General features: G+C 40.3%; 1 protein-coding gene across 1 annotated transcript in view; it reads right to left on the reverse strand.

Moving 5' to 3' along the window:
• Window positions 1-987: 987 nt before the first annotated feature.
• The window catches only part of zmynd11 (zinc finger, MYND-type containing 11), a 30,804-nt gene continuing 20,788 nt past the window's right edge, over window positions 988-11,003 (reverse strand). The window contains exons 7-16 of the mRNA XM_037682427.1: window positions 10,616-10,708; window positions 9,166-9,253; window positions 8,747-8,802; window positions 6,901-6,978; window positions 6,688-6,806; window positions 6,304-6,586; window positions 3,756-3,830; window positions 3,170-3,448; window positions 2,905-3,090; window positions 988-1,465 (exon numbers count right to left, since the gene is read on the reverse strand). Coding sequence (XP_037538355.1) covers window positions 1,343-1,465; window positions 2,905-3,090; window positions 3,170-3,448; window positions 3,756-3,830; window positions 6,304-6,586; window positions 6,688-6,806; window positions 6,901-6,978; window positions 8,747-8,802; window positions 9,166-9,253; window positions 10,616-10,708 — 1,380 coding nt within the window. The 3' untranslated portion in view covers window positions 988-1,342. The remainder of the gene's footprint in view (window positions 1,466-2,904; window positions 3,091-3,169; window positions 3,449-3,755; window positions 3,831-6,303; window positions 6,587-6,687; window positions 6,807-6,900; window positions 6,979-8,746; window positions 8,803-9,165; window positions 9,254-10,615; window positions 10,709-11,003) is intronic.

Genomic DNA, 11,003 nt, shown 5'->3' on the forward strand with positions numbered 1-11,003 from the left:
ATAAACGTTCTGTCCGTCCACTTTAATTAACAAATGAATGTTTGTGTTGAAAAGCCAACATTGATGAATAAAATAAATAAAAGAAATCAGTTAATGCTTATAAATAAAGACTCCGTTAAAAGAACGACACAGACTGTTTTACTTCCTTGCAAAGAAACAAAAACGGTTTTAAAACACCAACACTCATCTTTGTAAGGTTCTTGATCGTTCATAGTTGCATAATGTTTTCAAAGAGCTTCTGGCCTTATTTTTTTTTTTAGACAAAAAGAGACAACGTATGAAGTTATCGACATGCAGGTTGCTTCACGGGGAGAAAAGAAAAACGGGCACTGAGCAACGACGACGGCAGAGAAAAAGGCTCAACTCGTCACTTCAGACTTTAGAGGGGAAAATAATGAAAAAGATCAATTTAGAGAAAACATCACAATAAGAATGCACCGATGAGCTCCTTAGGTAGGTTCAACGAGAATATGTGAATTTTTGGCAATTTTACAAGCTTTTGGATGGGTAAAAAAAAAAAAATCATGGTATAAAATTCATCTTAAGAAAATTTAAGATATCCCAAAATTTAGAGCAAATTAAAACCCTTTAATTTAATATCAGACTCATAAAAACAGTCTAGTTAAGAGAAAACGCAAATAGGTGCATTCTAGTAATAATACATGGAAGATTTATCTGTCAGCGTTTTAACGGCTGACATCCTGACCCTGTTCCCAATGAGTGATTTAGGACAATAAGATTTTAAGTAGAAAGCCAAAAAAGGTGCAATCCACCTCCATAAGTTCATGAACAATGACCTAAAATAACTTAAGTCTGTTAGCTTCTATATGTTGCAGTTCATTTTTGTTGGTTTGAAAACAGGTTTTCTCCAAGAAACAAAGTTGAGCTGGAGCTCCTGTAGTTTTCTTTAAATGCGTTGCAAGAACCGAGTTGTTGAATTTACAGGTAGTTTTTTTTTTAAGTAATAAGTAATGCTCACGTCGTGACACTTAAATAACATTCTCTGACACAAATTCAGCACTTCAGTAAAGAAAACAGACAAGCCGGAAAAAAATTAAAATAATCACACCAAATAATCTCTGCATTCGAGCCATGCTCTGGAGAAAAACTGTTCACGATTCAGAGGAAAATAACAAATGGAAGAAAAAATAAATTCATACAATGGCTGCATTAAATAAAAATCAGCTCGCCGCGCAGCACAACGTCCGATCCACACAGTTCAGAAAGGCGAGCGAAGAAGCAGGAAGGAGAAATGTGTTTGTTGTAGACACTGACTGACAGGTGGAGGGAAGGCCGGCAGCCAATCAGGTGTAGTACAAGGTTGGAAGGGGGCGGGGCTTGTTCATCTCTTCCTGCGGCAGGTTCGTTTGTGGTCGGCGTGCCAGTGTTCCTGCTGACACTTGATGGAGCAGTACGAGGTGTTCCAGCAGCAGTGATACATGGCCTCCTCTTCACAGTTGTAACACTGAAAACGAGACGCACAACTTGCGTTAAAATTAAAACACTGGAATATACATGCAAAAGTAATGCCTAAACATACGTTAAAACAACCACAAAGCTTTTTTTAAGCAAACGTTTTGATTTATTTCAAATAAGAGTTCTGTGGAATGGTTATTAATAAAGAATATCTTACCTGTTGTACATAGCACTATGAACAACCAGAATTTAAACAGTTTGCTTGAAGATGAATGTTCGCACACATAATGGTGGCAATTCAATGTTTTATTGTTTTCTTACCCTTGAACTTAGGGGTAGGCTTGTCACCATAACAAATTTTGCTGGGAGATTAATTGTCTCAGAAAATATCGCAATAAACGATAATATCGTTTGAAAATTGACAATTAATAATTGTTAAATTTAAGTTGGTTAATTTTGTGTGTAGTACCTTTTTTGACCACCAGATGGCAGTATAAGACTGTTTGAACTGGAGGATGGATAGTGAGGGAGCGAGAAGCGTGTCTCTAAGAAAAATGGGAGGGAGGCCTCTTGACGTGACATGGGCCGTCTCTCTTTGGTTCTCAAAATGGCGGATGCTCGGTGTGGTTTGAGCTCTTTAGCATAGCATTTTTCACACAAAGCTTCTAATTAAAAAAATCAGTAAACAAGTTCTCAGTTTCTTTTTTCAGAGAAAAACAACTTTTTCGACGAAGGCACGGGTTTCAACTGTGAATTTTTGAGCTTTGACAAGACGGAGGTTTTTCTTCCCCGAGGTCTGCTTGTTAGCTTAGCTTGTAGCTTAGCTTCTTTTAACGATCCAAAAACACGATTTTGGACGGTTAAAATGAATTTTAAAGAGAAAAGAGAAAGGGAGGGATCAGTGAAGAGCACCGGAGTTTAGCCCGTTGTCATCCAGTGTCTTCAGTAGAAAGAGAGAGACACGAAGAAACGATAAAGCCGATAAATGAAAATGAGGTTGATAATTTTAATTTATCATGCGATTAATTGATTTATTGATCATCGCGACAGGCCTATTTAGGAGCTCCTAAAACACTTGTGTGGAGCAAATAATAATCTTAATCTGACCAGACTAACAAGCTCACAGCTACTCTGAAGGCAGCCAAGACCACTGTTTGCAAGTTTGTCCATAAACTGTCAATAATTTTGTTTGACAGTTTATTTTTAACAAAGCATTCTGTGGCAGTAACGATGACAAGCACAAAGACTTGATCTGGGTTCTGTCAGGCTGGCAGTTTGTTAGTCAATGTCAAAAATAAACTGATTCCCACAAATAAAAGTTGTTCATTGAGCTATGAACACAAACAGCACACAAATCAAGACAACTGCAACATCGTGACTAAAACAAATCGTGCGTACATCAACTAAAACTTAATTTATTCCCTTTTTTTAATTGAAAACCTGGAAAGATTAAAAGAATGAGACTAATCAAGTGAACCCTGAACTCACCCACTGCTTCTTCTTGGTCTGGGAGATGAGCTGTTTGTGTTGAGAAACCAGTTTCTTCACCTCCTCCACCAGCTCCTCTTTACACTTCTCCTTCACCTGCTTACACTTCCTCTCCATCTCCGCCTGAACTCCGGCCACTGCTTTACTCACCGCCTGCCGTTTCTCCTCCTCCATCTCTGCTCGGAGCTGAGGGAGCAGAAAACAGACTGAGATTTAAACTCACAGACGTCCAGAAACATTGTGAGACCTTTAAAAGCAAACGCACCTTCTCCAGAGCTTCTCTGACGACCCTCTCCGTCTCCCTTTTGTTGTCGGCCTTCATCATCTCCTTGACGTCGTTGAAGACCTTGGTGTACTTTTCGTGGCACATGTTCTGGCAGGAGCCGTCGCTGTTGGTCTGGGTGCCACGATGCAGCATGCGCGGCGACCCTCCGCCGGCTTTCTTCGTCTGTGTGGACACAGACAGCTTCTCGGGCTGCTGGGGCGCCGAGGACACCGGGATCTCCTGGCTGGAGCTGACCGCTTCCACCTCTGGCTCCGGGTCCTGGAGGAGCAAATCTGATTTGATTTAATTTGATCCATTTTATTTTAGAAAGTTTGGACTATGACAATGTAAATGTACAATATAACCATTCAGATATGAAAAAAAAACTGTTTTATTGTGGTTTTATTTTACACACTAATAACTCCACGCTTTATCATTCATTTTTCATCTGTTACCAACCTATTTACTATTTTTTGTGCATACAACTCTATATTTGGCAAACTTGTGCCTGTTAATAAATTAAATAACTTAAAAATATATATACACACACACACATGTAGCTGCAGTAAAGACAAAGTTAACTTACACTGGCTTCCTCTTTGAGTTCAATATTTTGAGATCGACGACTTTTCTTGGCTTTGGGCTCCTGGCTGCCTTTCATCTACAGAAAAAAATCATTTTTAAAAAGAATCAAATTAACTTGACACAAGTAACTAAGCTAAAACTTGACTATCATTAAAAATCACGTAGTTTAATTCAAACTTTAAAGTAACAAATTATCCTAAATGAAAAAATCTCATAACTCTTGATGATTTTTAATCAGATTGTTGAACAATACTGGAGTCTGAAATACACTGTCTGGCCTAAAAAAAAAAAAAAAAAGTCACCACCTGGATTTAACTAAGTAAATATGTACGAGCCTCCTATTGGATAATTACTGCATGGGTGATTATCTTTCAGCTGCAACAAGTTATTTAACCTCAACTGGTGCAATGAGTTGCTTCTTATTTCTTAAACAACCGTGTTGAAAGTCACATGGCGTGGTCGTGGAAAAGATGTCAGTCTGTTTGAGAAGGGTCAAATCATCGGCATCAAGCAGAGAAAACATCTAAGGAGATTGTAGAAACTATTAATTATTTAAATTATTATTTAATTTCTAGAATTGCGCCGCTCAAGGTGGCTGCATGTTGGAGCAGCTCTGTTACTTTCATTTTGAGATTTTGCTTTTGGAAACTTTAATTCCTCTCTTTCTGGATGTAAATCACATTTTTTTGGATGATTGTTTCCTCTGGTATCGGATGCTGTGCAGCTGGAAGGATTTTTAATGAAACTTTTTAAGTTTTGGACATTTGTTATGATGCGTAACCATGGCAACAAGGCAGTTTTCTACAACAACAGCAGCTGATTAACATCTCAAAAGCTCAAATAATATCTCAACTATGGCCCCAACTCTCAAATGAGTTGAAAAGGATGTTATGTGGACGCATTCTCATCTACCTGCCAGCTGTGCTCAAGTGCCTGACCACTGAGATCCTGGAACTAGCAGGAAACACGGGTCATGACAGCGGAAGGACAGGATCGTCCCTCGGCACCTACAATTGGCTGTCCATAGCTATGAGGAGCTCGGCAGACTGCTGGGAGGAGTGGCCATCGCTCTGGGAGGAGTTCTGCCCAGCATTCAAGCGGTCCTACAGTCCAGGGGAACTGAGAGGTCAGCCGAGTCTGGGTGGACGGATCGGACGGCATCTGCAGCCAGTTTCTTAGGATCCACTGTGGGATGGACCTTTACAAGAGATCCTTCCTGTCTACAGCCATCAGCATCTATAACATCTCTTAATGAAATGAGGATAACAAGTTATAACAACAAAATAATTTCCCTTTGGGATTAATAAAGTATTTTTGAATTGAATTAAATTAAAACTGGGTTAAGAACTGTCCAATGCATTATTAAAAACTGTAAGGACAGTGGGGACCCATCGTCTTCCAGGAAGAAATGTGGCCGGAAAAAAAATCCTGAATGATCGCGATCTGCGATCAATGGTAGCACACAGGGCTGTGTTTAATAGTGACAGTAAGAGCATTTCCACACGCACAATGTGAAGGGAACTCAAGGGATTGGGACTGAACAGCTGTGTAGCCTTAAGAAAACCACTAATCAGTGAAGCTAACCTGAAAAAAAAAAGCTTCAATTTGCTAGGGAGCATAAAGATTGGACTCTGGAGCAATGGAAGAAGGTCATGTGGTCTGAGGAGTCCAGATTGACCCTGTTCCAGAGTGATGGGCGCATCAGGGTAAGAAGAGAGGCAGGTGAAGTGATGCACCCATCATGACTAGTGTCTAGACATCATCGAAAGATCTTGGTGAAAAATTAATGCAACACTGGATGAAATAGATCTTGTGACATTACAGAAACTTATCGAAACAATGCCACAGTGGATGCATGATGCAATCAAAGCTAAAGGCGTTCCAACGAAATATTAGTGTGACCTTTGTGTTGGTGGCGACTTTTTATTTGACCAGGCAGTGTAGTTGGATTTTATGAGCAGCTGTAAAATATCTGCAGCCAAATCAAGACAAAATACTTCGACACCAACAATACCTCTGCTTAACCATCAGATGGCATTAGTCGTTAAAATTAAATTAGTGTTGATGGTTTGATTTCATTTTATTATTTTCAAAGCTGCATGAACAACAAGAACATCAGTTAGGATCAAATTAAACTACCTGTTGCTGTGTTTTAATGCGAGTCTGCAGCAGAATGGTACAGAGCTATCGTAAAGAAGACTACCTGTCTCAATGAGAATACCTGTCTAAATAAATAAAATTAATAAGTAAATGTAGTTGTTTATATTTAATGTCCCGAAAAATGTTAGTCACAAAAACAGGTGACAAGTTGTTAAGGTTTAGTGTGTTGCGATCGTGTCACATTTCATAAATTACAAAGGCAGTAAATAAAAATATAAAGACTTTTTTTTTTTTTTTTCTAGAATTGAAACACGACTGATTCAAAAATGTTGAGCCTGACTCACGTTTGATTTACAAAAACAAACAAAAAATACAATAAAAGCCCTGTAATGTGAAGGTTTTTTTGTTGGACAAAAAAAAAAAGGTTTTCTTTATACGACCTCACTTACATGGCGGACCTGCTCGTTGCTGGTGGAGGAGATGCTGGACTCGGCCTCATCCGTCCGCTCCAGCCTGGTCTCCTCCTGCTGCTGCCGCTGGTTCTGATTTTGGTTCTGTTGGAGCGTTGGAGGGATGTCCTCCATCTTTGTTTTCCAGAAGCGCCCCTCCCTCAGGAAGCGTTGGTACACCTCCAGCTCCTCGCACGCCTTCTTCCAGCCGCCGCTGCGTTTCACCTGCAGCTGTTGGACGCTCACCTTGATGTCCTGGATGTTGTCTGAGGGGATCCAGGCTCTGGGGACCAGACCGATTCACCAAACAGAACCGCACTAATTTAATTACTTTCAAACCTTTTCAAGATTAAATAAAATGATCAACATTCCAAGTAAGCTAACCGCTGGTGCTGGTGTCCAAAGAAGCGAACATCCACCTGCTTGTCCTCCCTCTGCAGGACTTTAGCTGGCCAGTAGCCGAAACCCTTCATCTTAGCCCAAACTAAGTCGTGACTGGGGCTCTGCAAAAGTAACCCACACAAAGTAAATAATCCAGAAGACGTAAGGAGGATTTTACCAGACGACAAAGAGACAACATGGTTTGTTGGTACTCACACATGGATAACAGAACCAGTTGTTTGGTCGGGCGTTCGACAGGTAGAAACAGTTCTTACACAACAACAACTCGTTTAACTGCGGAAGAGAAAGGAAAAACAGAACAAGGACAATGAGGTAAAAAAAAAAAAGAACACTTAAAATCCAATAAATGTTGGGGATTCCTTGAATGAGCCTGAACTTCTACAGCAAATGTGATTTAATGGGGGTTTAACGGTTTGGAACAGACTTCTGGCAGTCACAGGTAATCACCGCTCCATCTAGAAGCGGCGCACGCTTAAAATCCACTTTGCCATCGATAAGAGCGACTCCACTCGGCTCTCCTCAAGCGGAGGTGATTTGCCACTGTGACTTGTGACCCCGCTGTGGGCGGGGTCGTCAGTGCAAAGTGGGCGGGATCATAAATTGTCTTTTTGTGTTTGAGCCACTCTGCCCATCGTGGTATAATCTGATGGAGATGTGAAAGATCACAGATGTTTTTGCACTTATTAATGCCAAATATGAACCACGAGTGGTGTTAAGTGTTTTGTCTAGACAGAAGTGGAGCTGCAGGAGCATGGAGCCTTCACCTCTTCAACTCAAGGCCCCAAGCTAAGAGGCTGCAAGAGCTGTCTGACCTCGAGTCGGACTGATAACCATTATAAAAAGACACGTTTATGCTCTCGGTGAGCAGACATGGGAGACGAAGCGCCATGTAAACATCTTGACGCTTGTATTTCAACTCTGTTCCTTCTTGCAAGATTAAACTGGGATTAAGAAAATGATCTACTCGCTCCTATGTGGCATATTTTTTTAATGAACTACTAAGGATAACATTAAATTATCCTAACATAATCTGCCTTCAACTTCTTTAGCTTATCTCTGCACTGTTTATACGTCTGATTGCGGCCCATCAACACGATGAGGAAGTGGAGGTTCAGATGTAGTTTGCAGTTTTGCTGGGCGGGTCATCCACTGACGTAGATCCGCGGGTCAATCAACAGCTGCTGTCTGCTTATGTCAAAATCAGCCCCTCAGAGCAGCCCACGTGGAACCACAAACAAGGTGGTCCCATAAACTGGGCTGAGTGGGTAGTGGCAGTGGGCAGGCCTGTAACTGGTGTGCTGTGGTGCGGAGTCGATGAAAGTTGAGACAGTGACACAAGTAACTACATTTTGCTAACAACCACAAACTGAGGGAGACACCTTTCAGATACTCTACATCAAATAAAACCTGCCCGTTTGTTTCAACCCGGCTGTGTGGAAACATGGTCACGATCTGTGGCTGCAGCTAAAGTGAGGAGCTGTACGGAAAGCAATTATGCCATTTAATATACGTTTTATGGCAGGAAGATGTCAATATCTCACATCAAGCATCATTTTTGTGTTACTTTTTAATTATAAAGTCTACAACAAATTAACAAAACAAAAACTACCTTTTTTTTTTTTTTTTGGTTTATTCTTTGATTTTTATAATTTCCCAACCCAGGAAAGAGATGCCTTTCTAGAGCTTCTCCAACATTTTAACTGACACATTGCCTGTAAGACACTGTTTACAGTTCAGGCTGAAGACAAAAAAAAAGGAAGTGCAACTGGACTTTTTTTTTATTTTATTTTGACGTTACCAGTCGACAAATCCTCGTACACCATCTTCTCCCCGAGAGACTCTCCACGAGCAATGGAGGCTTGTTTTCCTTTCTATGGATCAGTTGCAACAACTTCGTATTTGGTACGTGTCCCTTCACCTTGTTGTATCAAACTGTTCCCCTCTTACCAAAGCATGACTCGAGTGTACAATTACCACTATTTTCTTAAAAATAAATAGTAAAACCTAAATGCTTAGAACAGTGAAAGGTAAATATTTGTACCTCATGGCATGTGTCACTGAACAGCAACTGTGCAATCTCTGCCTGGTCACTCTGAACTGCGACAAACAAAAACAGGAAAATATTATTATTTATTTTAAATTATTATATATATTATTCCTTTAAGCAAACGATAATGTGAAACAAAAAAAATCATTTCAGAGAAAAGAACAAAACCGAGGCGCATTCAAAACAAGTTGTTTTAAAAAATGCATCTCTTGTGCAGAAATGTAATATATGAGGAACTATTTAAGTCATTTAACTTCGGTTTAAGCATCGTACCTTCTTACACTAAACGGAGTTTGGAGATGTGATGTGGTAGCACCTTCCAGAGATTTTTTTTACTTTCTGTCTGTTTAAAAAGGATTTAATCAACCTGAAAGCAGGACATGCTCATTAAAACTTGTCCAGCTTGGACCCACCTCCGTACAGGATGGCGATGTTGTGAACAATCAGCTGAGCGTCCGCTTTGAACTCCTCAAAGTTTTTATATTTTCCTTCAGACAGGTTCTGAAAGAGAAGCGAATGGATGGAAACAGAGTGAACGTTAGGCTGAGGGAGAGAAAAACAACACAAAGAGGTCTGTTCACGTGCACGGTGAGTGCACGTTTGCTGACCGACATGCAGGAGGTCCAGAAAAGGGCAGTGGGCTTATTAAAGCGTGCACACACACATCTGGGCAGAAATCCAAGCAGTCTGGCAAAGGTGTGTGATGCACCGCTGACCACAGAACAGCAGCGTTCTGTCTGACCTCACACACACACTTACACACACACACACACACACACACACACTCAAACTGAAGATAAACAGAAAGTAAACATAAAAAACACCAATAAAATAAATTTAGATCCATTCGAACTAATTATTTACAGCCTATAAACGATTCTGACTCTTCTTGTTCTGAATAAGCCAAATTAAAAGTTTTACGTCAACTTTGAAGCACAGAAATTGTTTCTTTTGATTATCAACATGCACTAAACGGTGAAAACAAGACGACGTTCGTCCTGCGCAAGCGTTTGTGTGTCTGTTTCCAAAAGATCTCACAAACGTTTTAAGGGATTTCATTAAAATTCTGAAACGCAATCATTAGATGAACGTCTAAAACTGATCAACTTCAGGAGTCGAGACAATTCAAGAGGTCAACCAAAACTACCGTAATTTCCGGACTATAAGCCGATTCTTTTCTCACAGGCTTTGAACTCTGCGGCTTATACAACGGTGCGGCTAATTTATGTTTTTTTTTTGACGGGCTAACAAACTTCCTGCTGCCAAAAACATTTAGCCTCGTCATAACCGGGCACTCACGGCCCCTACACATCTCTCTTGGGGGGGGGCGGTGTGTGTGTGTGTGTGTGTGTGACTCATTGTGACTACCTGTATAAATAAAAGTAAAAAAAAAAGATCAGACCAATGAAATTACCGACCAGGTCACAGTGAAACAAAGCAAAACAGTAAAAGTAAAAACAGTTACTGAACATGTTTGTTTATGTTACCGGTACGTATTTAATTAAAAGATTAAAGAATTAAAAAAATATATCTCATGTTACAAGGTGGACATCTGCGGCTTATAGACAAGCGTGGCCTATATTTGTAAAAAAAAAAAAAACACTTTTGAAATTTTGTGGGTGCAGCTTATATCTATCAATCAATCAATCAATTCAACTTTATTGTCCATAACATTCAATGAAATGAAGATTTGTCTTTGACATCTGGCTTATTATATTCAGGTATATTCAATAGTGTGGAAATTACGGTAATCAATCCCAGTCAACACACCTATAGCTTGATCAGTTTTACAGATATTGACCTATAATTTGGTATGGTAGTAGATGAGGTCATCTCCAACTCACACTCCGAACAATTTGTTACCTCTTGGATGTTGGTGACGTCCATAGCAGTGTGGATCAGTCGTCTGTACATGGGATGTTTAGTGTCTTTGCCCTTTTTGTTGATGTCCACTGCCTGCAACGCAGAGCCAGGACCAAGATTTAGTGAGATTTCATCAAAAGGAGCGGTGCTACATTGCAGGGACATGACGGAGTAACAAGAACAAGAAGCAGAGCCAGCCTGAAGAGAAGCAGCATGCAGGGTTCATAACGAGAGCTGATACCACTTTAAAAAAGGAGAAATGAGATGAGCAAAAGGAGGCAAAGTGGTGATCTTTAGCTCACTGTTAATCAAGGAGGGGCTCTACAAGAGCTGAAGGAGAAGAGCAGAGAAAAAGAAAGCTGGGCAGAGAAAAAGAAAGCTGGGCAGA

This window comes from Nematolebias whitei, chromosome 9 (genome assembly GCF_014905685.2).
Source record: "Nematolebias whitei isolate Nwh7 chromosome 9, NemWhi1, whole genome shotgun sequence".
In the NCBI taxonomy this organism is placed as follows: domain Eukaryota; kingdom Metazoa; phylum Chordata; class Actinopteri; order Cyprinodontiformes; family Rivulidae; genus Nematolebias; species Nematolebias whitei.